This window comes from Cyphomyrmex costatus, unplaced genomic scaffold (assembly GCF_001594065.2).
Source record: "Cyphomyrmex costatus isolate MS0001 unplaced genomic scaffold, Ccosl1.0 scaffold205, whole genome shotgun sequence".
Classification (NCBI taxonomy): Eukaryota; Metazoa; Arthropoda; class Insecta; order Hymenoptera; family Formicidae; genus Cyphomyrmex; species Cyphomyrmex costatus.
Genome location: NW_017276095.1, coordinates 1,255,090 through 1,280,135, shown reverse-complemented (window position 1 = coordinate 1,280,135; position 25,046 = coordinate 1,255,090). Strand labels below are relative to the sequence as shown.

Below are 25,046 nucleotides of genomic sequence, written 5' to 3'. Positions count from 1 at the left end.
GTATATCTCCATGACAACAAACTCATTCCGGTTATTGATAGACGCGATTCTTTTTCTTACGTAATCTGTAGTCTTTTTTGGATACAATTATCAACATTATAAATTCATGTATTCTATAAATACCTATTACAACATTTTTGTTTATTCGATAAAATATTTGTAGAAAATCTTTATCTTGAAATATATTTATTATGTCTTGATCTAAAATACATTTTTAATTATACAATAAAATTAGAACTAGATCACTGATAAGCACAGAATGCACGTCTATAATGACTTTACAGAATTTCTAAAATTCTCTAAAATTGTACAATTTTTATTATATGCAACTATATCTCGTATTCAAATACGCTCATAATTGATTATTTTATATCAATCTAATATGTACTATGGAGAAAAAATAACTACAAAAAAAAAAGGAAATATATATTAAGACATTTAGCTGATTAGTTTCTTTCTGAACGCAAGGGACTATACGTACAAGATTTATACGTTCACTGATATTTCATAAGTTGGAGAAATATAAAAATAGTGTAGAAAATTAAGAGACGGATATGTATTTTGGACATGGTCCCCGGCATTAAATCTTACATGACTTTCAATCGTCATTTATTCATGATTAAAATGTGTAACTTTTCATGTGCAATCATCTAGTTTCTAATCTTCCAAAGTTACATTCTTAAACAGATACGACATCGACTCCTTGTTATGTATACGTCGAATTGCCTCTGCTAAAAGAATACTGATGTCGACAGTCTTGATTTTCGGACATTGCATCTTCTGCACGTCATGAGGAATCGTGTTGGTTACAACGACCTGGAAATATTTCATTGAAAAACGTTTTCCTTGTATTAGTGTAAACTAATTAGGACTAGGCATGTATTTAAAATATTTTTATATTTAAAAAGCGAAATTTGTAAAATAATTGTATCTTGTATTTTGTATCTCAGTATTAATAACGAAAGATTGAAAGTACTTTGTATTTCAAATACTAAGATTGATTAATTAATCTTATTATATAAATTACGAAATATACGAAACTTTCAATTTTTTAGTTTTGAATACAAAATACCAGAGGTGGCAAGTAACGCGTAATCTTAACGTCGTTACCGTTTCAAGTTACTTTTTTCGGTAACGAATACGTAACGTCATTACATTTGCTTCGGAATAACGTTCATGGTAACACAGCTAAACAATTTAGTGAACAACAAGGATAAAATGATGTATCATACGATATATTCTATTTTTGTAATTTTTATATTCTAAGAAATTAAATATACCATAGAGATTTATATGCATGTGTATGTATATATACATATATATATATATATAATATTATATACTGTATGTATATAATTATATATACTACATGTATATATATATTTTTTTTTAGCTCTATTCCTCTATTAAAAAATAAAATTTTGATATCTTTTTTACATTTATCAAAAAATCTGCACATAATATTCGATTAGTGTCAAGAAAAAAGTAAAAAATGAAAAAGTAACGATTGAATGTAATGTATTGTTTTAATGTTATTACCTCGTCAATCGGAGACTCTTCGATGAGTCTAGGAGCGTCTGAGCTGAGCAAACCATGCGTAGCTAAGACATATATTTTGTAAGCTCCTCTCTCTTTAAGTACCTCGGCAGCTGCTACGTACGACTGTACATCATCTATCATGTCATCCTGCAAATTTATTTCTCTCGTCAAATCGTAGACCTGATTATACAACATATATAAATGTGACATGACATTTTACCCACCACCATAATAGCGATACGTCCTCCGACATCTCCAACAACACTTATAGGCGGCTTTTCCTTCGCTGGATGCAAAGGTACACCAACGCCGACCTCCATCGTGCGCGCGGCTAATGCTAATGCAGGTGGCGAATAGCGACCATCATTCATGTCAGATTCAGCTTCTCTCTGTTCTCCATGAATCACTGCAATTCCCAGGCGCAGCCTTTCAGCGTAGCTGGTTGCTTTCTTCGCACTACCTGGATTTCTTGCAACGATCACAGAATTATGATAGTCAGGAATCTGACAAAGAGAAGATACAATTCATATAAAAATAGTATACAAAATAACACAGACACATGTGGAGTAAATTTTGAATATCTTAAAGTAAAGATATAATTTTATGTTATAAAAAAAAAAAAATATATCGTATCTGTATTTTCAATTTAAGATACTAGTCTCTCTTAAAATAAAGTTATAATAATCCAAAATGCTTTAAAACATAATTATCATTAATAATTTACAACAATAGTTGTATTAAAATCTTACTACATACGGATTCTTGAATATACTGCAAAAGGAATGGGCTAGCTCTCAAATTATCCACTGGAACATCAAAGAATCCTTGGATTTCTTTCTGGTGGAGGTCCATGGTGATAATATGAGTTAGGCCGCTCGTGCATAACATCTTTGCCAAAAGCTTGGACACTATGCAACCGCGTTTACGCATTTTGCACTGCTTGGAATAAGGTAAATATGGAATCACTCCGACAATATTTTTGGCCGATGATGTTTTACATGCATAGGCCATAATGAGAAGCTCCATTATGTTATTGTTTACATCTTTTGTACCAGTTTGGATTAGATACAGGTCTTTACCACGTACAGAATCCCCTATCTCCACCATTGTCTCACGATTTGACTTGTGATACACAGCGCAGCCACCAGGTTTCACACCCAAGCGACTTTAAACATAAAAAAAAACATTGTATCAAATATTTTTTGCATTTTCTTTCTGTAGTAAATTAATTTAACTGTACTAATTTTAGTTATAATTAATGATAAGCAAGTTATATTAAAATCTATATATTTATTTGCAAGGTTGAATAAGTTATTAAAAGTTGCATAAAAAATTGATTCAGTAAAAGTTACATTAAATAAAAAATTAATTTTGAAAATCATTGCATTTATTAAATCAGAAATTTTTTTAAATCAAATTACTTTAAATAACAAAACAATTGTAATATAGATCATCAGATAAATTAAAAATTTGTAAATCTTATGAAATAACAAAGATATATTTCTTATATAACAAAAAAAACTGATTTTTAGTATCTGTATATATAAGTATTTTTATATTTTGATATTTATATTATTAAGAAAATGTAAATTTTTTAAAAATTAGGTAATCTTATACTCTTCTTTATGTTGACCATGCCTGACTGTTCCTTGAAAATTATATATAAATAAAAAGTTTTTATTCTTTCTTTATCAACCATAAAACAAGAATAATGCACTAATACTAAGATAGACATTTTAAAAAATTCAATATTAATTATCATAATTAAATTTTAATAGATAAACTTTTAAATAATTGTTAATGAAATACATAAACAATATTATATTATTATATTTAGAAATAACTAAAAACACTTATGCCCATTTCCACCAATGCAGATTAATTTTAATCTTGGTTCAATTTGCTCTTCATCTTTTTCTAATTCTAAAAATTAGAAAAAGATTAACAGTAAATTAAACCGAGATTAAAGTTAATCTGCATTGGTGGAAACTAGAGTTAATGTATAACATCACAAGAAATCATAAAAAAAATTGCATTAGTTATAAAATCATATTTTATTTTTTTTCATAATTTCTGAATATTTTTATTCATAACCTAATGCCAAGCTTCTTAAAAAAACAGCTCTATTATTGATACAAATAATCTTACAAAACAATTGTAAAGTTCTTCCAAATGGGACATTCCTCTGATTGAGCTAAAACTTTAGAGATATTATTGGTATGATTTATGATTACTTATAAAGATCCTATCTACAGAATTTTTCTATCGCTTGAATGAGATAAAAATTAAAAAAGAGAAAAATTGTGACTGAAATAATTCTATAAAGGGTGAGGCATTTAAAACAGGCCATCTGAATAACTCATCTGTTTTTCATGATACAAAAAATATTTCAAATAAAAACGAAATGGGTTTCGAGCATCGACATATAGAATGGACCGTTGATGGTAGTGGTGGGAGTAGAAAGACAAGTAGAGTGAGAGGCAGAAATAATATGATCGTTCTTTCTCTGTTTACTGATAACTACTGATTACTATTGGTCACTGTTAATCCAACAACCAATCAGACTTCAGTAAACAGAGAAAGAACGATCATATTATTCTGCCTCTCATTCTACTCGTCTTTCTACCCCCACCACTACCATCAGCGGTCCATTCTATGTGTCGATGGTTTCGAGGGAACGTGTTTTGGTCATGTTTTACGCCTTCAAAAAGAAAATGTAGACAAAATGGATAATTTTTTAAATAATTGTGTTTTCTTTACACCAATTGATTTGTCTCATCATTCTATTCGTTTCTATTCATAAAAGTATAAAGGTACAATTATCAAAAAATTGAAAGGGGTTACAAGATATTTAATAATTTATTATATAAACGTATGTTTCTTAGAATAAAGTCTAAAATACCTCGTAAAATACTAGTTTTTTGATATTTGTATCATCATACTCTTTTATATATCTAAACAACACAAAATCTAAAATTATAACATAAAACGTCTTTAAGATTCTTTTCTTTTAGATGCAAAAAACGTCTTATGATGTGATCAGATACTTTTTGCTGTCTAGGAAGGTAATAAGCTAGTACAATATGCATCTATGGTTCATATTTATAGTCACAGACATTGTATTTAAAGCTTCCTTAAATTTATCTTTAGATGCTCAACAGCCAATAAAATAATTTATAGAGTATCTATAGATAAATGTGAAAGATAATTTAAGAAAACCTTGAATATTAGGTCTGACTATGAATGCAAATATATATGATTAATTAAATAATCATACTATATATATGTTTACATGCATCATCAAAATTAAGATAATTTGATAGGAAGTTACTGATTACTATGTATATTAACTACTTAGTATTGTTGGATTATGATAATTTTAGATAATTATATCAAACTAATATTAAAATAGATGACAAATTAAAAGATATTACTGGCATTAATTCTAGATGGTCATTCTCTAGATAGGTGAACATCATTTTTGCCTTTGCCCTTTTCCTAGTGGATCATGGTGCTGGATGTATTATAAGGCCTTGCAATTATATGTAATCAGATAAATTTAAGATAAAACATTAATATGCAGAAGTAAAATGGTAAATAAAAAATTTTATTCATTTCAGCTTTACAAAATAAAACTATGTAGATAATCATATTTGTAAATATTGATTATACTTATAAATTGTTTTAATTATTGATGTGATTATATTTGTATGTGACTATATTACTCTAAGTAACTATCTTTTTCATGTATTATCGCATATCAGAGTACGTATGTATAATTAATTGGTTTAATACGATTTATATTATAATTCATTAAAAAAATATAATTATATAGACTTAATACAAAAGTAAATAGTTATATTTCAATATAATAAATAACCTTTAACAGGCACAAATAAGTCTGAAAAGATCAGCAAAAATTTCAATATGCATGTACAGAATTAATTTCAGTCATAATATTCTTTTTTTTTATTTTTTATCATTTAAACAAAAACTAACTCAAGATAGAATCTTCATAAATAATCAATATATATCATAACAATGTCACCTGTACAGGTTCAGCTGAATCAAGTGTCTCATTTAGAAGTAACCCAATGCATCAAATATCACTGTAGAAAACAGGTTGACTTCCATGTTTACATTTCGCATTCATTTGTTTGTCACTCACTTCGCGATCAGATTCGCCAGTTCAGGGTGGGAATTGCCCGCAATGATGACAATGTCAGACGAAATTGGTTTTTCCATTGTTCGACGATTGTTGGTAGCTGTAAAACAAAGATGCCGAGACTCTCGAGGAATAATTGGTGAGATATACACCTAGAAAGAACTGACTTTATCAATTATGAATTTGTTAATTTCTGAACTTGTCAATTTCCAAACTTTGAGCAGACGAGAACTGCGCATTTCACAATTGCGAAAAAGCAAGAGAAACGTGATTATACATAATTGGTTTATACAGAGTTTAGAACATAATTTAGAAAAAAAAGACCACTGTTTTTATTCAGGTAAATTTATACGAGTATATATAACGCAGAACCAAGCAAAAGTATACATACAAAAAAATACGTTACATACCTCGCGATAAACAATTGATCAAACTTCGTCACCTCACACGCTTCTGACGAGGCGATTACGTCGTATCCATAAACTTGATTAGATTACTACTCCCACATCTGTCCATTTAGCACATGTCAGTCACTGTTTAATCGCCCGATAATCACGGTTATTCAGTTGCGATCATTCTTCTTCTTTGTAGTTGCGATCATTGAAAACAACTGTTTGATTTCTTCAAATGCAATCATAAATAGACTGCGCGATACGTGTCTAAAGTAGTATTCAAATGTGATCAACAATAAGAATGAGTAAGCGAGTGAATGAGTGAGATCGTTGAATGAAGAGAGACAGAGATTGGCTGTCTTTCACGGTCCCTCTCTCTTAATTTTTATTGATCATTTTAATACACGGATCGCATAGTCATTCTCTTTTATGTTTTCGGATTATTTCAAAAACTACCTTTTGGGCAAAGATATATCCATACAAACGTGTTTACGTGTGCATAGCTGCATAAATGTATGCATAAAAAAATTATCCAGTCGTATTTCTCTTATAAGGATGCATGTAAAATGTGATTGGATGCGTTCAACGAACTCAACAGTGAGTGAATGCTCGCTGTTATTGGTGTATTCTTTTAGATCATCCAATCAGAATTTTACCTCTAGAAGAATGCATCAATGGGCGAATTCAAGACGACATAGCGGCTAGGTACGCTTGCCGAGCTTGTCGAGTATGTTTGGTTGGATCTATAAGTAATAACCAATTATATTCAATCGCTCGGCAAGCATACCTAGCCGCTTTGCCGTCTTGAACTCGCCCAATAACAGCGAGCGCTCACTCAGCTGTTGAGTCCGCTGAATGCGTCCATTGGATAATTTTCTTTATGCATATGTGTGCGACTATTGGGTGCATCCAGAAGCACGACCGCTCATTGAGCGCTCAGTGAACTCTTATACCTGTTTGGTTTACATATTTAGATCTAATAAAATATGCCAATCAGATAAAAAAGCTCATTGAGCGCTTAGTGAGCGGTCGTACTTCTGGATGCACCTATTGCCTAGGCGCGATGAACGATAACCAATAAGAACTCTGCTTTACATCGTCGTGTGAGCTAAAGCAAAGCTTTTATTGGATATCGCTCGTCGTTCATCGCCCATCGCATCCAGTGTGAACTAGGCAATCGCTGCAAATGCTTCGTTGACCAACCAGAAGAAAGAATTTTACAAATTGACCAATCAAGGAATGCTTCAAAGCATTTGCAGCGTGAAGTGGATCGCACCCCACGTATGCGGTGAGCAGCGGCAAACGCATGCGGTGACCAATCAGGAGCCAGGCGCATGCCGCATCAAAACAGGTCAAATCGTCAAATCAATCCAGTGTAGTTTTGTACTCGCACCGTGTCAGGGCAGCACTAGAACTATGTCAGTGCATATATGTATCGTGTCATGAGAGACACGCCGATATCACGGAGTATTAAGGAGTAAAATCTCCGCTTCTAAAAGTGTCCCCGTTTCGATTGTCAATATGGCGTTCGACGGACCCCACTTTCCGGTTTGTGACGTCAGCGTCTGCGCATTGCTCGCCTTGTAGCAGACGACAATTTTAAGATCGAGAAATTGTAGAAAATAATAAAACGCGTAATAACGCGTATAAATGTGTGTTTTTTTTCTAACATTACGTTATATAACTGAATAGTACGAGTTATGTAAATAAAAATGAACTATTAGTAACAAATCCCAAATTTGTATCACAATGTTAAATAATTAATTTAATAATGTTTAATAATTAATTTATTACACGTTAAATAATTAATTTATGATACAAAAGTTTATATGTACAAGTTTATATATAATTAGATTAATTATTCTTTCAATAACCTTTTTGCATCTTTAAAATTCTTGCATACTTCCATATTTTGAATAAGATGAAGTATGTTGACAATATCTTTCTGTAACTCTACAGAACTCGGTACACATTTTATTCTAATCGGAATATCGTCCAGAAGCACTTGTACACTTAGATCATCATAAATTTTAAGACGTCGTAACACTTCATTTTTGTCAACTGTTAAAAATGTGATAGATTTTTCATTTTCACTTTTGATTGCACCCCATGAACAACTTGGAAGCAATATGTTCGAGTACGTTGATATTAACATTTCAAAATTTAATTTTTCAGGAGTTTGGTTGATATCTTCTGCGGTGGATGATTCTACAGCTTGTTCACAATTGTCGTTTCTTTGAGGAGTAACGTTATCAAACAAGGACGGTACTTCTATATTTATATCATCACAATCGTCACCGGTCAAATTCTCGGCAACTATCGGAATAGCATTTGGTCTCAATTTCAATACTATTTTTTTAGTATGATGTACTGTACCATCATTTAGTAAAATATCGTTTGAATGAAAAACATCATCGATGCTGAAATGTTCCTCACAAACGAAACAATATTCAGTAAGTGGCCTTTTCAACTGACCTAAAATTGCAGTCCACCGATCCAACAAATTTTTGTCCTGATAATAAAAAAGAATAACCATAAATGTTGCACATAACCTTACAAAATGTAATCAGTATTTTCTTACGTAGGTGCTTTAAAAAGACTTTTATTCTTAATTCCCAATTCTTTGTTTCGTTTTTTGGTACTTTCCAGCCCATTTCGGCAATTAAGAACTGTACAAACGCGTTTTCCCATTTTCTACAACTTTTGATGCAAGGCGAGTAATACGCAGACGCTGACGTCACAAACCGGAAAGTGGGGTCCGTCAGAACGCCATATTGACAATCGAAACGGGGACACTTTTCAGGCGATCAGGCTATGGAGATTTTACTCCTTAATACTCCGTGGACGATATATAACACCTCATATGAGAAATGATTGAAAAATGTCACTCTTATCGAATTTGATATTAAGATAAGTCTGTACTATCGACCTCGATCAAGTTCCTCCAGCAATCCCTAAATACATTGTTAAGCTTGAGATTAAGGTAATTTAGAAGTGCATATGTGTATACATACCAAGTGTTTGATTTAAAAGGGATTCATGTCAATTTGTATCTTTTGTGTGATTAAATGGAAGGCACTCTTACAGAACAGGCCTAATGTGAGTGGTTATAATTAAAAAAAAATAGTAGTTTGAAGTTAGAAGAAATGTAACTCATCTCTTTTTTGCACATTTGATATGTTGCAGGTAACTGGATAACTTTGTACCGTACATTAGACTCTAAAGATAATATTAATCACAGTCATTCATATCCAGTATCCAAATTTGGACTCAGCAATAACTACATGAATCCATTTGTATCTATTTCAATTCTCAAGAAATTTTGATTTTTCAGGATAGTTTCTTAATACGGATTTTTGTTTGATAACTGTTAATTTCATCTTCAATAGAATTAAACAACAAAGAAATATGCATGCAACATGCACTAACACCTCTGAGAGGCGATTCGAAATACAGTGTAAACTGGAGTCCGAGATTGCTGCTCTAGAAGCACTGAAGGAGGCAGAGGAACGCAGCCGACGATTGACGAGTGGAGTAGTAGGAATACTTTCTTCTTTAGAAGACCGCTTAGCTACGCTCCGCCGTACAATACTTCCAGTTTACAATGAAACTGAAAATCTGCAAGCACAACAACATAGTAAAAATATTAATTTTATTATTACTTCTCAAATTCTATCTTAACAATTTTTACAACATTTCTTTCTTGTTCTTATGTTACAGATATAGAGAAGACTTTAAGCATGTTGGATCATGCTATTGGATATTATGGTGTATGCCAAGAAGTAGAAGCTGTGGTACGTGCTGAGCCAAGCGGGCCTAGTGGTTTAGATGGCTTTCTCGAGGCTATGAATCGGCTGTACAATGCCCAGCGATACTTCCAGAAAAACAATCCTAGCTCTGTCGAATTACAAAACATTACAGGTCTCTTCTCAATTGGCCTAGAATCTCTTTATGCTGAGTTCCATGATATTCTTAATCGCCAAAGTCGACCAATCCTTCCTATTGTGCTCCTGGATCTAATTGGCTCCGATGAGGACACTAACGGCGAGGATGCGCCACAATCCTTGTGCCAGTTGCCTGAGAGTGTTATGAGTGACTTGCTCAAGATTGCGGGATGGCTCGAGGAAAGGGGTCACCGTAGACATACGAAGATGTATGCTTCCGTACGTTCCGGCATCGTCTTGAGATCTCTGTTATTGCTTAAAGAACATCAGAGAAGCGCCAGTGGTGGTAGCACCCATGGTGGAAGCCCTATGCCTGTAAATATTTATATATATGTGTGTGTCTTCATAAAAATATGTGATGTTTTTTTTAGATATTATCTATTATATACATTAGGGTAGCTTTTATTTTTGACTTCCAAATATTTTTTACAGCACCTCTCGAAACGCTTTTAATTCAAGAAAAAAATCTATAATTTTGGTTAAATATTTTCTAAGTTATTAAATATATTTTAAAAAGTTTTAAACTAGAGTTGTAAATATGAATAAGGAGCATCTTTTATATTCTATTCATTTTTTTGTATGACAAACAGTTTTCGAAAAAATCCAAGGAAGTAGGAAATAGATTAAAAATGGCTCGGAAAATTGTTAGTGATCTTTATTGACTTGAATATTTTTATAAAGGAGACACAAAATATATATATTTTTTAACCTTAAAGGATTATTTTGTAAATTTTTAGTATAATTTTAAAAAAGTAAAAAAAATAATAGAAATCATTGATATAAAATATTGTAATTAACAGATAATTTGTTTAAAAACAATATTTTATTTTATCTATTAATTTTATAAATTAAGGTAATTACTAATTAACACATTTTGTATATATAGATTTTTATTATAGAACTTATAGTCTTATAAAATCATCTTACACGGAATGCTAAAGATTCGTATTCGATTTTCAGCCGAAGTAATATTTTTCATAATAAATAAATTTTTTTATGGATTCTCAGTATATTAAAGATGTGTTCTAGTCAATTAAAAAGATTATTAACAATTACTTTCTATTCCTCATTTTTTCAATAAACGCCTTCTTTCTGAAATAATCACGTGGAAGTTTTAAAATGGGACACCCTGTATATATATATATATATATATAAGATTCTCCTTATTCATATTTACAATTTTTGTTTGAAACTATTTTTGATATATTCAATAACTTAGAAGATATTTACATATATAAAGAGCATGTTCTCCTCTTATCCGATTGGACTGTAATTTTACACAAATTTTTTTTCCTCAATTGAAACCATTTAAAGAGGTGCCACAAAAGATTCGAAAAAAATTTTTATCAAGAGTAAATAAGAACCATCCTAAAATACATATATTATCTACAGCGAGCAAAATTTGCCAATCGACATTCTCTAGATGGTCAAGAGAATGCGGGGCGTAAAGCGTCGCGACGGCTGCAGCACGCATTGGATAAGGCGAACAGAATGTTGTTGAAAGCGTCACAAACAACTAGGCTGAACCTGGCCCTGAATTCAGTGTCCAGGAAACCGACGCAGCTTATCCCGTACTCGATGGAGGACGCGGCACCTGATGAACAAGAGATGGAGAATTATCTTTTGTTAGCGGCTGGCTTACACAAACTCATTCAAGCCGAGCGTGCATTGGTTGCCAAGATTCTGTCGACTTCCTTGCACGCGCAAGTGCTTGAGGCCACCGTACGCGACGCGATGGACTTGGTCGCGCATGACGGAGACAGTATAGCCACGCGAGCCAAACGTTGTATCACGAGACGCGACTTTTCCGCCGTTCTCGTGGTCTTCCCGATTTTGAAGCACCTCGGCGAACTGAAACCCGATTTTGAGAGGACGGTCGAAGGTTGCGATTACGCGCTCCGTTCCAAGTTCGCATCTGTACTCGATACATTACACTCAACCGTATGTTTCATCTTTTTCTTGTATTTAAATGACTGTATAATCCGAATTTTTATTTTAAATATATTTAGGTATGGTAATTAGTAATTACCTTATAATTTATAAAATTAATAGATAAAATAAAATAACCTTTAAATATTAAATTAATATTTATAATAAAAATGTTTCCAAATTAATTGGGTAAAAGACCCAATTACTGACAGTATCCCAAATACTGACAATCTGATAAGTAATTGTATTTAATTTTACTTAAATTTTGAAAATGTCTACTTTTTTTTTATAAGTAAAATTATAATATAATTTATGTATACAAAAAAACATTTAAAATCAAATTGCTAGTATTTGGGACACTGTCAGTAATTGGATCTTTTATCCTATTTATTAATATCATAAAGAATCTGAAATTATGCCATTTCTCTCTAATCAGTACTCTTTGGAAAATATATCGATAATGTATCTTATTATCATGTCAATATCTTCCGGTTGATATAAACAGAGGTTGTGATAGATATATGCTCATTAAATGAATCGGAGAGTATATAAGAAGAGAAATTTCCAACATCGTTCTATGCATGACATTTTAATATATGTTTATATCAAAAGAGATTATACTTCAATATGTTAAATTAGATTATTCACTTTTAAGAAATGCTATTGACATATAATAGCAACATATAATGAAAGAAAACATAGCTTTCCAAAAAAATTGCACAATATGCAATTATATATTATTTTTAAATCAAGTATAATGGTTTCTTTAACAGAATAATTAAGAGGATTCATATTATGTAAACAAAAAATCATTTAAAATTGGACTTACAAAATGACTTTTATATATGTCATCTTGAAAAATTCATTCGTTGATTTGACCAACTTTATTTCAATGGATCAGATATTCAGTAGGTTATCATTCTATCTAACGGTATGCAATTAATTACTGTATGCAGGGAGTTCGAAAAGGGCAAGATTCCTTGCGAATTTATTTCAGAGAAGAGATTAAATGGACAGTTCTCCGTTTAGATGTTATTCAGTCTGTATTTGAAATATTGAAAAAATTTAATAATTATATTTATAATTTTATATATGTATTATATATAACATTTAGAATATATGAAGGACTACATGGAAAGAACGATTTTGCTGGGAAAAATCTAAAATATTTTTTATTAAAACATCAGAATGATTACATTGGAAATTAAATAAATGATGAGCAATGTGCAAAAAATCCAATATTCCAATATAAGTTTTCAACACAATTATTTTAATCATCTAACAAAATTATTTTCAGATTCGTATTCAGTAAGATCTCTTTAGCAAAATCATTGAAGTAGAAAAATTAATTTACAATACAAAACTTATGACATTTAAACGGAGTCCATTTATTCCTTTACTTGAAATACAAATTCCTCCATTTAACTATACAAACTTCCTGTTTCTGTTAAGAAAACATGTATAACCAACATAATGAAAAAAACTATTGAATTTTGCAGGGAGCTAAAGCTTTGGAAGAGTTCGCGGAAAGTGTGAGAAATGAATCTGGCGCGGGTTTGCCAAAGGACGGTACTGTGGCGGAAGGAACTAGTAATGTCTTGATTTTTCTGGAGCAACTGGCCGAATATGCGGATATGGCTGGTACTGTTCTTCGACGTAATCTTTTCACAGACCAGTCTGCGTTATATTCGAAAGAACCGGAAAATGTACATAAAATGGTCCTCGGTGTATACATCAGTAAGTCTATGCTCATACTGTTTATTCTTCATGATTAAATGTAAACCAACTGAAATGAAAATATCGTTAATTCGATGAGAATTGTTTTGTCCTCTTACAGAAAAAGTTCTTGCTCAATTGAATCTGGCGCTAGTGAGTAAAAGCGACGCGTCGTACTCCGATCTTGCTTTACGAGCTTTATTTCGGTTGAATAATCATAATTACGTAGTTAACGCTCTTCGTCGAAGTTCTCTTATGGAACTACTCTTACTGGCCGAGCCAAGTGCAGAACAAACGTATAACGATCTGCTTCTTAAAGACAAAAACAATTACGTTACCACAACATTCAGTAAGGCCCGATCATATCTCACAGACGAACCAGGTTTGTGCCTTCATTTCAATCAAGTTTTAAACAAAATTCTCTCGAGTCACAGAAATAAATAGAAACAAACATATGTGTCTACTTTCTGAAACAATCGAAAAGTGTTCAACACTTGGCGAATCTCCACTCTAAAATTTCTGGAGTGGAATCTTAATTCTACAGAGTAACAAAAAATGACAATTGAACCTGTATTGAAAGAGTGGTTTAATCGTCAAGTTTTATGAGTAAGATTTCACTCTTTAGAGTTAGAATCCATTCCAAAGGTTTTAGACTTATTAATTGCATTAATGTCCGCATGCGTTTTTCCTTCATATAGATCTCGCTGCTAAAACGTTAAAGGAGAAGTTCTTGGGTTTCGCACGAGAACTCGAGGAAGTGACCAAGTGTCAGCGTTCTTACTCGGTACCTGACAGATGTTTGCGCGAAGAGTTAAGAAAGGAACTGCACGAGGCGATTGTACCACTGTACACCGCGTTCCACAACAAGTATCGCGGCACGTCATTCTCGAAGAATCCGACAAAATACATCAAGTACACGCCCGATCAGATATCGACGCTGATCAACACGTTTTTTGACACCGCTGCATAATAACATATATGCGCATCGCATCGCAAAATGTTTCTTTTGACAAAAAAAATTAGTAGAGTATTTAATAAACACCCATTTAATAAAGCATATTTAGTTACAATAGTTTTTAGTGATTCTTTTCCGATGCGGACCGAATCTTTATTTCTTCCTCTAACAAATTGCACTGAGATTAATATAGATCTGCGACGATTGAGAGTTTAGTTAGGTCTTGGTCCAGCTTCCCCCCTCCCCCCGCGTTTTGTTTTATATATATTTATAATATATATATAAAAAACAAGTAACGATTTAGATTCGATCAGCGACTTATATATGTATATATATATATTTATTTATATATATATATGTATATATGTATATGGTTCATATTACCACTTACAATGTTTAAAATTATACATTATACGTGATAATAAGGAAGAATACATTTGAAGTTCAGCATTTATGTACACAATTGTTATGTTTCTCATATAGCAGATTTTCTCTCATTATATACTTACACATTCATACTTCTCGTATTCGTTCTTTCTTCCATACAGCAATCTCGCTTTCTCGCATACATGAAATACTCGCGCATCCTCTGCTTCGGTAATTGTATTCTATTCCTTCAAATGCAGTGTTACACTCCTTTCAGTTTCGACCAGATGATCACGACATGATGACCACACAGTAATTCCTATGAGAAAGAATTTGACGAATTGTGCGCACTAATCACAGATTATCATCATCGCGCCAGGAAATCATCACTCGCAAGTGAAACAACGCGAAGCAGAGAAACCGTTGAACTTGCAAATTTGACATTTATACTTATATCACATACATCTAAAACTCTTGTACAGTCAGCTATTTTTTTTTTTCTCTTAAATTACGGTATGTAACATTTAATGTTATCCAATTTAGTGGAAGAAGGAAGCCATATTATGCGGCCGCTGCGCTACCGATTCCACTCGGAAAATATAGTTAGTGTTTTCATTTTTCGCATATCTATCGGTTAATTATCTCATTTCGGATTTGTTACGAATTTGAAGCAAAATTGTTATTTAACTATTGCGCATGAACAGAATTAAATATAGGACGTGCACAGTGAACAATGAATGGCATTCGATTACGCATCTAACACCTTCAATTAGATTTTTTTTATATACAATTTCTCAAATAAGTCTAAGATATACAATTTCTCAAATAAACCCTTACGAACGTAACAGATTAGTGTTTTTCAAAGATTAATAAATTCTCTATACGAAAGAGACTGTACGCGGCTCTGTCAAAGCTTTCGATAACATGTTGCGTTGAATAAAAAAAAAATACTTATAGTTGCTCTAAGTACTTGAAGAAATGTATATATGCGTGGCATTACCGTTATTCACATTTATAATGAACATCTATATGAATATCTTCCAAAGAGGTTTGCCATGTATTCTACACACATATCTCTAAAAAATATTCTCTCTTCTCTTTCTCTCTGAATTTATATCTTGATGAATATTGAATATCTTTTAGAATAAGGAAAACTACCATGTTTTTTTCTCTTTTTTTTTCCTCCATTTTAAATACATTAACTATGTCCTATCTAAAATGTACAATGGCAAATAGCATAAAATGGTTTTCCTCTTTGATTAAACTGATCAGTATACAGTCAATGTTTGGACAATCATATAGTAATATTTGCTTTCTTCTTTTACCCATTCATTATATAATTATTAATTGTAATATTAATAACGTACTTCTAGTATACTGTACAGTAGTTAGTTCAGTTATTTTGGCTTCTTTTACACTCCTTTTGCTTAAACATCCAGTCAATTCGCATTTATAGCCCTATAATGTGATTAGACTGTCTAGACTGGAAGTTTGTGGCTCATATAGATAGCAGAAAACTTCAGTAATTAATTTATTCTTTCATTTCAGATGTGGTGGAGGCCACACAAAAATGAATTTATATCTCAAATTCACGATTCTCCTTTGTGAACCCTCTTTTGTTTTGCTCGCTGGAAATTTATACCGAACTGACATTTGTGCGCTTATGTTGATAGATGTTTGCAGCCTCTAAGCTGACGTAGGCTGGTACAACTGAGGTTCCAAATGATAATTTGGATCGGGTAAATCACCCGATAATTCACCCGATTAATTCGATTAGTGCTTGGTACACTGGAGATGAGACAAGACACTTTCAAACATGTTCCAGTACCAACGTGCAAAGAGGGGTACATTTAATATTATAGAAGGAAACATCTGCGCTTTGGCTTCACTTGCAGAACCGGGCACAGTACAGCGCGTATCGCTTCGTCGAACACAGTCTTCAAGCCTTTCTGTGTCAAAGCAGAGCATTCCAAATATTTAACAGCACCAATCTCCTTTGCCATTGCTAAACCCTGTCATGAATGAAATACATTTTGAAATAATACGGTTTCTAAAAAACATTCTCTAAATATTCATAACAATTACAGGCTATATCAATTGAAACTACTATTTGTGCAATGTTATATAACTTATATTAACTCGCAATGTACTTGCTACACAGCCAAAATATAATTTCTCATTCTTTCTTTCTTTCTTTTTCTCTACATTTTCTCTATAATATACACACATAATTTTAACTCAAATGTATACTTTTTGACTGCTTTAAACTTTGTATCATGAAAATAATCGAAACAAACCTGAGGATAAGTAATGGGAGCTAGTTTTTTGTCTTTCAAACGCTCGATGGTCTCCTTGTCTTCACGCAGATCTAGCTTAGTGCCAACTAGAATAATTGGAGTAGCAGGACAGTGATGACGTACTTCCGGATACCATTTGGCACGCACATTTTCAAAACTTGCCGGGTTTACCAACGAGAAGCAGATGAGAAAGACATCGGTTTGTGGGTAAGACAACGGCCGTAATCTGTCGTAATCCTCTTGTCCGGCTGTGTCCCATAGGCCGAGATTAATCGGCTTTCCGTCGACCATCACATTCGCAGAATAGTTGTCGAACACCGTTGGAATATACTCTCCGGGAAACGCATTAGTGGTGTAGCTTATCAGTAAGCACGTTTTACCTACCGCACTAGAGAACAGAAATACAGCAATTAATATATATATTATTATCTCCGCTGACTGATATAAATACGAGTTTAAAAACGAGTTTATTTCTCAGGAAATTATGTCCTGCTAGATGAATCATTGCGTAGAATTTTTAATCGCAACAATCGGAACGGATCTTTTCCTCTAGACTGAGCTAACAAATCGGTCTGTCGCGCGTTGTCTTTCGTCATCAGTCATCAACTCTGGCACAGAGAAGAACGTCACGTCCTCGCGAAAACGTCAACGTCGAGCCTCGCATACGGGCGTGGTAGAGAGCATCGCTGGCGAGACGAGGTCATCACGCTCGCGCTCCAGGAAAACGGGAAGAAGGTCGATAGAGGTGTGAGAGTCGTGGACTCCGCATCCCGCGAGTAAACGTCATCCCCGTCGCGTCCTCGTCACGCCTGAGCCCGAATGCCTGACTCCCTGCGTATTACGTACCCGTCGCCGACGACCACGCACTTGATGGCCTGCATCCTGGATGTCCGATGCTGTTGTCCGTAGTACACACGTAAATTTGCACTAAGTCGATTCTAACGGAAGGAAGGGAGGGAGGGAGGGAGAGAGAGAGAAAGAAAGAGAGAGGGCGGGAGAGGAAGAGACAAACAGCGCTGGACGTACGCGACAGGAAGAAGGCAGCGACGGAGGAGGAAGAGGAGGAAGATGATGAGGAGGAGGAGAAAGAGGAGCGCGTCGAAAGGATGGAGGGGCAGGGCGTTAAAGAGAAGAGGAAGCGTGAGGGACGTAGAGATACGAGTGAGGTTAGAGCGTGACGGAGATACGTGATCGGAGGCGCGCGATCAACTCCAGCGGCTGATTGGTCGGCTGGATGACTTGCTTTTGATTTTCGGCCCGAGGGCACACGAGAGTTGACGAGGAGCGCGGTGATGATCACACAGCATTCACAGTAAAAAATAACAACTCGAGCCCCGTGACGCACATGCACTTACGAAGCCGATCAAGGATAAAGGATATTTTTCCTCCATATGCGATTCATACGCGACCCACACGAACGTATAGCGTTATGAATACTATGAATAATGAGGAACAATGAGCGAATGAGCGCCTATTTAAGATGACTATAACTCAACTTGTGCGTCGATAGGTGGCGACGCGGTCGTCTCATGTGTAGGAGGGCTTTCTGTGGTATGGGTGTGACAGGAGCCACTGATAAGATACTATTAAAAGACCGCCAACTCTGGGATGTATTTTTGTGTATATAAGGGTATAGCCACAACGAAAGAAATAGGAAGTTTTTGCAATATCGTTTATCCCAGATACGGTGAACGCTAAAGTCACGTTATCCTTTTCTTAATTAGTTGTGAAGGAAAAGATAACGTGACTTTAGCGTTCACTTTGAAAGGTAATAAATACGTTATCTTTCATTTCGTTACGTCATCAATTGCTATCTGTTTTTTTTTTTTCAAAAAAGTAATTTTTGCTCGATCTGGTACATTTTTTGCTAGTCAGTTGGTTCAAAGCTTTTGCCGATAGTGGCAGCACTGCTTGTTAGTCAAAATCTGTCAAAATAGTCAAATAGCGTTTTAAGAAAGATGATATTTTCTTTTTTATTATACTGTTTATAAATGTGCGTTTGAAACTGTAATGCCGCGGAAAATACGCGTAATGTTTGGAATTGTGACAGCATTGGGTGCATGTCTCGTGATGTATCAGGTATATGTAATAAATTTGATATCAATCAAACTGATATGCCCGCATTTTTTTATATTTCCACTAATTTATTTTCATAATTTTTTTTAGGTAAGTTTAATGATCCTCCATCACAGAAAATTGTATTTCTCAGGTAATTTGTTAATGTGCCATATCGATGCTTCTTTCAATAAAGATTGACATATTTTATAATTTCTGTAGATGACCACATACCTGTGATACTATGGTGGACGCCGTTTGGTAATAATAATCGAGTAAAAACCTGTGGAAATGCCAAATGTTATTTTACGCACAATAGAACATTTGAGAATGATGTACGCTTAAAAGTATGATCCTTTTACATTTTTATTACTTTCAATTAATTCGAATATCTTGTACACATATGTTATTGACTTTTATAGAGTATTCTGTTTTACGGAAGTAATCTCCATATTCATGATTTGCCTAATTGGAGAAGCAGTGCCATATCGTGGGGCTTACTACATGAAGAGTCCCCTAGGAATAATCCTATACTTGTTCACGAAGAAGCTCTTAATCTTTTTAATTACTCTTCGACATTTAGCAGATTAAGTAATGTACCACTCATGCTTCTTGATTTACCTGGTCTAGAAGAACTAGTAGGTAAATATAAACAAAAGTATACAGGACAAAACAAGTGTATTCTAGACTTACTGTAATGTTTATTAATTTCAGATTCTTGAGATCATTTTGAGAAAGTTGTAAATTCTACCTCTTATATAGCATTGAAGGTTTTTAGAGATATCCCTGAAATATTTCAATTGAAAAGTGAAACATTTCATAAAAGTTGTTAATTATGTTTACAATATTCTAAGACAGTTCTGGAATAGCAAAAGTCTATGACTCTTGCACGTGAAATCTTGTTGAAAGATTGTCTAAAATTTTACAAAAAGAATCTGCAATCTTTTTGAAATAATTATCGAAAAGGTTTCAACTATTTCTAGTACTTAAAAAAATGATATTTAAATATATATTTAATTCTCTCTACTTCCCTCTTCCTTCCTTCTCTTTTCTTCCTCCCTCTTTTCAATAATATTTGAATTTATTATGTCGACAAAAATAATAAATTTAAGTATTGTTTAAGTATCGATTGTGAACATATATATTTAAATATCATTTCTGAAGTAATTAAAGTCTATTAAGTACTTAAAGTTTATTAAAAGTTTTGTGATCTGTTCACAGACACGTCAATAAATCACGCAACAATTGGTGCGTTGTATGGGTAATAGTAAATGAAGTGACTTTACAGTGGTTTTTAAAATTAACTAATTAAAACTGTCTTTTCGCGCAAATTTTCTACGTTCAGGAATGATGTGTTTAGAAGAATGAAAAAGAATGGAGTTGATGCTTGAAAACCTTCTTAGATTATTATATAATATGGTATGTCATGCTTGAATGCAAATTTTTGACAGATCGCATGATTGTTAGCAGTTAGAGAAATTATGGAAAATTGGAAAAAGTCAGTAATATTAAAACATAGTCAGAGAAAACCAGTAAAAATCAGATGGAAATTATTATCAAGGAATTTCTTAACCTAAGATAATATTTAGTTAAACAAAAATTAAATTACTATTAAATTCTAGTTTAAACTTTACTTTAAAAATTATGAAATAAAATGTTTAGATTTTTTCAAAGAAATAAAGCAAATATTTTTTATAATTTTTAATTTTGTAGTATGCAATTTGCAACAATCCATTAACAGACATTGTTAAAAAGAATTTATAAAATGGAGAAATAGACGGAGAAAAAGATAAATGTTCAAGTACAAAATTAAGATATTTGTTAAAAATATTTTTAAAATGGTTTTAAAATTTTATTATATTCTTCTTTTAAAAGTACAATATCGAAATTTTTGTTAAAAAAGTTTATTTTGTTTCATTTTTTACTTAATTTTATTTTCTATTTATATTTTGTTGCACTGTTTGTGAAATAAAATATTTTAATTTTTTTTTTTTGTTTTTATTCAAAGAATCTTTCAAGTTTCAGTCAAGGAATTTTTTCAAAAAATGACCAGAAAAATCAGGGAATTTTTTTTGGCTAACAGCCATGGATTAATTGATTTATATTAAACCTTTAAAATTATTGTAGCATCGACATTTTGCTATTAAAAACTACTGCAGCTTCGACACTTTGGTATTAAAATTTTTGAAATTCTCAAAATGATGTCACTAATAATTATTATAGACAAGATCAAAGTAAGACATTAAATTAATATAACACAAATTAAAAAATTAACAAATTGCACGATTTGACTGAAAGTTATATTAAGAATTATACTAAATTGTTTAGAGGGGACATCAATAATATTGACCATCTATGTACCACTTTATGGGTAAGCCTCATGTGTGCATAAAAAATATAAAAATAAAATGTTTGCAGCAACTTCGTATTACATATCTACCAAAGAGAAATCTGCATTGATACATGTAGAAAATTTAGCACCAATATTATACATTCAATCTGACTGTGATACTGTTAGTGACAGGGATAGTTATGTGTCAGAATTAATGAAACATATTCGGATCGATTCCTATGGAGCATGTATGAATAATGCTCAACTTGACAATAGGTATATTTAAAACAATCTCTGTGAAGTTAGCACTCCTATTCTGAAAATTGGAATAAGATATTGTAAGAAATAAGCAACAACACGAGAAAAATACAGTCTCAAGAAATCACTCGATTGAGGCGGACGTGTCTCGATCCGAGTGTTGCATCATTTGATAATAATTTTGTTGCTAATAATGCTAACTGACTTCATTTTTTTAATGTATGCTGAAAATTTTCTAGTTTACGAGAAAAGAATATTTCAGAAAAGTTTTGTTTTCCATTGTTTATTTAACAAATAAATTCTTTAAAAATTTTTAAACAATAAATGTTAAGTAAGAATTATGTTGTGCTTGGCTATAAATTGTTTTGTGGTGTGTGCAATATCATACAATTTATAATATTATATAATATAATGTTTACAATGTAAAACAAAAGAATATAATATGTTAACATAAAAAAAGCGGTAACACATCATAGCTACAATATTTTATATGCATTAAGTTTAATTTTAAGTAAAATAAACTTAAAATAGCATGAAAATCAGAAAATAATTTTAACATTGATCCTCTATAAGTCATTCTTTTAAAAGTACTGCAGCATGGGGAACCATTATTTTTACTGTTATTTTCTATAATAACAATTTGGCAATAAGGGACGTTACAATTTTGTATGATGATAACTAACTAAATAATAATACTAAGATTGGACAGGTTACTTTTGAAAAGTAACTTATCACTGTAATCAGGAATAGAGCATTAAATTAACACTTAATTAGCACTTAATTTTGTTATTTTATTTCAATTTTCAGTGATGGGGATGCTAACTTCACTTAAAATCTTAAAACAAAATATTTTTATATTGTCAAAATTAATAATTATTAACAGATAAAATATGCCTATTCAGATTGAAAAACAACTATCTCGACATTTTAAGCGACCGTGAATTTTTATTGTTTGTGGCCAAATACAAGTTTACTATAGCGTTTGAAAATGCAATTTGTGACGATTATATCACAGAAAAACTGTGGAGACCACTTATTGTCGGCTCTGTACCAATATATTATGGATCACCATCCTTTAAGGTATTTTTTTAAATTGTAACTTAAATCTCTTAGAATTAAACCTGCGTTATCTAAATTTTTTATTTTATAGGATTGGTTACCAAATAATAAATCCGCTATTTCAATATTAGACTTTACCAGTCCAATAGAACTCGCCAACTTTTTGTATAATCTTTTAAAAAATAATTCTGCATATGAAGAGTACTTGTCTCATAAATTAAACGAACGCGAAAATCGCATTACGAATAGCAAATTACTAAGTGCGCTCGAAAGAAGACAGACGGGAATTCCTAATGATTTTGGGAATTACATGGAAGAATTCGAATGCTTCATTTGTAAACGAATACAAAAGAATAGAAAATTACAAGAGAGCATAGTAACAAAAAGACAGTACAATTGTTCTCTGCCAAGAGATCCAATAACAGGCGAAATCAATAAGCACAATTGGTGGACTGAGCAGTGGAGTATCGAGAAATGTGGAGCTAAGTTGTTATCCCATTACATAACTAACAATATCAGTATTAATATAAAACATTTTGACGAACAAAAGATGAGTATGTACGACAATAATGAATGCTGAAACATATGAAAAGAAAGTTTGAAACAATTTTGGTTAAAAGGTCTATTTTTTATTCATGCAATCTCTGAACCGATGCACACGGTGCAATAAAACGTCTATAATAGTTGCGTTCAGCAGACTCAACTGTTACGGAGTGGATCCGTGAGCGCTCACTGTTATTCTTTTAGATCAGCCAATAGCAGTGATCGCTCACAGATCTGGGTCTCTATTCTTGAAAAGAAACATATACGAAATGCTATAGTATACGTTACGTATACTATAGTATTTTCCTAATTTTTCGTATACGTTTCTTTTCAAGAATAGACCCCCTGCTCCGCAACAGTTGAGTCTGCTGTATGCAATCAATGAAATTTTAAAGGCATAAAACTTAAGCTTTGCATATACATAAATGTCTAGCTATCTGAAGTTACATGTATTCGAAGAAGGCATAAGAAGGAACATTAGGAAAGAAATCTAAGGCATCTATCATGAAACAAATCGAATATGTGGATTCCCTGCGTTCGCAATTATTTCATTTTTCCCAGAAAACATAATCCATTCCGACTTGTTTCATGATAGATGCCTTGGACCAACCAGAGAAAAGGATAATTTTTATAAATATGAGTAAATGTTACAAGCGTTTCTATTTTGGTATTAGAAATAATTTTTACATATTCATTTTGTATAAAATGATGCAATAGAAATAATTAAATGCATTTTACAAAATATATAAGTCTGCATGATGGAAATGATTCTCATGCATACATAGATTCAATCTTGTGGGCTTTCTACAATAAACCTTTATTTATAAGCTTTAAATCTTAAGTTTATAATCTTCTTCTATGTTTAGATAAACATGGTCAGTCGTATCCAAGACGCGAGTTCCGAAGAACCACTCGACCGTGACGGACGCGTTTCGGATCGGGTGCTTTCTATTGTATATTTTTGAAAGTGTTGTCGACTTCGACTGTGCATTGTATTACATTGATGTGTGTCCGCGGATGGGCTCTTTTCGATTGTTCGTCATCTTGCACTTTTTGACGACTAGGACTCTTATGACGCGTGTTATTGCGGTGTGACGACGCCGTAGACGCAGGCGTCCAGAGGCCGTTCGAGCAACGCCGTTTTCGCGGGCATTGCATCACCCACTTTGTTTTCACACTTATTTTTTGACGCATATAATTTCCTTTTGGTACGACTGGCCACGATAATCCGGCTTTACCGGAACCTGGAGAAGAAGAAGAAGTATCCAAGACGTTTTCAATTAGGCAAAGTCGAAAAATAATGATGCAATGTCCGCGAAAATCTGATTGATCAGTTTCTTTTACGACGTAAGACTTAACTTAAGTAATAGCTTATTGTGGAAAGCCTATTAAGTTATGACTATGCAACTTATGTTATTTCGTGTGTGATGACTTTATGATTTTTAATGAATGTCTCAACGTTTTACTTAGGAAGTGAAATATTTCATTCTCTCTTA

The 25,046-nt window shown here is 32.6% G+C and overlaps 4 protein-coding genes across 6 annotated transcripts; 2 read left to right on the top strand and 2 right to left on the bottom strand.

Annotated features, from left to right (window-relative positions):
* Nucleotides 1-447: 447 nt before the first annotated feature.
* On the bottom strand, nucleotides 448-6,363 carry LOC108773360 (phosphoribosyl pyrophosphate synthase-associated protein 2). Of its 2 annotated transcripts, XM_018539134.1 has the most exons (6): nucleotides 6,115-6,363; nucleotides 5,708-5,804; nucleotides 2,296-2,704; nucleotides 1,764-2,042; nucleotides 1,540-1,686; nucleotides 448-816 (listed from the first exon to the last, which is right to left on the bottom strand). In XM_018539134.1, the coding sequence occupies exons 2-6, from the start codon at nucleotides 5,782-5,784 to the stop codon at nucleotides 658-660; spliced, it is 1,071 nt and encodes a 356-aa protein (XP_018394636.1). In that variant the 5' UTR covers nucleotides 5,785-5,804; nucleotides 6,115-6,363; the 3' UTR covers nucleotides 448-657. The 2 variants fall into 2 exon arrangements, with proteins under 2 accessions (XP_018394636.1, XP_018394637.1); XM_018539135.1 differs by lacking the exons at nucleotides 5,708-5,804; nucleotides 6,115-6,363 and adding an exon at nucleotides 4,974-5,043.
* A 2,257-nt stretch (nucleotides 6,364-8,620) lies between these two features.
* Nucleotides 8,621-15,012, top strand: Exo70 (exocyst complex component 7). Its single transcript, XM_018539174.1, has 7 exons — nucleotides 8,621-9,079; nucleotides 9,486-9,733; nucleotides 9,817-10,355; nucleotides 11,433-11,981; nucleotides 13,469-13,706; nucleotides 13,807-14,067; nucleotides 14,384-15,012. Exons 2-7 carry the CDS (start codon nucleotides 9,505-9,507, stop codon nucleotides 14,653-14,655), a joined length of 2,088 nt encoding a protein of 695 aa, XP_018394676.1. The 5' UTR covers nucleotides 8,621-9,079; nucleotides 9,486-9,504; the 3' UTR covers nucleotides 14,656-15,012.
* Nucleotides 14,716-18,858, bottom strand: Rac1 (ras-related protein Rac1). Its single transcript, XM_018539178.1, has 3 exons — nucleotides 18,150-18,858; nucleotides 17,304-17,691; nucleotides 14,716-17,018 (listed from the first exon to the last, which is right to left on the bottom strand). The coding sequence occupies exons 1-3, from the start codon at nucleotides 18,182-18,184 to the stop codon at nucleotides 16,863-16,865; spliced, it is 579 nt and encodes a 192-aa protein (XP_018394680.1). The 5' UTR covers nucleotides 18,185-18,858; the 3' UTR covers nucleotides 14,716-16,862.
* Nucleotides 18,859-19,209: 351 nt separating this feature from the next.
* Nucleotides 19,210-23,656, top strand: FucTB (alpha-(1,3)-fucosyltransferase 10). 2 transcript variants are annotated; one of them, XM_018539175.1, is made up of 7 exons: nucleotides 19,210-19,382; nucleotides 19,470-19,512; nucleotides 19,581-19,705; nucleotides 19,781-20,000; nucleotides 21,777-21,966; nucleotides 22,851-23,028; nucleotides 23,099-23,656. In XM_018539175.1, exons 1-7 carry the CDS (start codon nucleotides 19,314-19,316, stop codon nucleotides 23,585-23,587), a joined length of 1,314 nt encoding a protein of 437 aa, XP_018394677.1. In that variant the 5' UTR covers nucleotides 19,210-19,313; the 3' UTR covers nucleotides 23,588-23,656. The 2 variants fall into 2 exon arrangements, with proteins under 2 accessions (XP_018394677.1, XP_018394678.1); XM_018539176.1 differs by lacking the exon at nucleotides 19,470-19,512.
* The last annotated feature ends 1,390 nt before the right edge of the window (nucleotides 23,657-25,046 follow it).

What these genes read in the sequence shown, in the direction of transcription:
- Rac1 (XM_018539178.1), bottom strand. Translation starts at nt 18,184, where the DNA reads ATGCAGGCCATCAAGTGCGTGGTCGTCGGCGACGG. An exon ending in TGCGTGGTCGTCGGCGACGG is followed by an intron (nt 17,692 to 18,149) that starts GTACGTAATACG and finishes TCTGTTCTCTAG; the next exon opens with TGCGGTAGGTAAAACGTGCT. An exon ending in CTCCCATTACTTATCCTCAG is followed by an intron (nt 17,019 to 17,303) that starts GTTTGTTTCGAT and finishes CATTCATGACAG; the next exon opens with GGTTTAGCAATGGCAAAGGA.
- FucTB (XM_018539175.1), top strand. Translation starts at nt 19,314, where the DNA reads ATGCCGCGGAAAATACGCGTAATGTTTGGAATTGTGACAGCATTGGGT. An exon ending in CATGTCTCGTGATGTATCAG is followed by an intron (nt 19,383 to 19,469) that starts GTATATGTAATA and finishes AATTTTTTTTAG; the next exon opens with GTAAGTTTAATGATCCTCCA. An exon ending in AGAATGATGTACGCTTAAAA is followed by an intron (nt 19,706 to 19,780) that starts GTATGATCCTTT and finishes TGACTTTTATAG; the next exon opens with AGTATTCTGTTTTACGGAAG.
- LOC108773360 (XM_018539134.1), bottom strand. Translation starts at nt 5,784, where the DNA reads ATGGAAAAACCAATTTCGTCTGACATTGTCATCATTGCGGGCAATTCC. An exon ending in CTGGCGAATCTGATCGCGAA is followed by an intron (nt 2,705 to 5,707) that starts GTGAGTGACAAA and finishes TTATGTTTAAAG; the next exon opens with TCGCTTGGGTGTGAAACCTG. An exon ending in AAGAGTCTCCGATTGACGAG is followed by an intron (nt 817 to 1,539) that starts GTAATAACATTA and finishes AAATATTTCCAG; the next exon opens with GTCGTTGTAACCAACACGAT.
- Exo70 (XM_018539174.1), top strand. Translation starts at nt 9,505, where the DNA reads ATGCATGCAACATGCACTAACACCTCTGAGAGGCGATTCGAAATACAG. An exon ending in GGTCCTCGGTGTATACATCA is followed by an intron (nt 13,707 to 13,806) that starts GTAAGTCTATGC and finishes GTCCTCTTACAG; the next exon opens with AAAAAGTTCTTGCTCAATTG. An exon ending in ATATCTCACAGACGAACCAG is followed by an intron (nt 14,068 to 14,383) that starts GTTTGTGCCTTC and finishes TCCTTCATATAG; the next exon opens with ATCTCGCTGCTAAAACGTTA.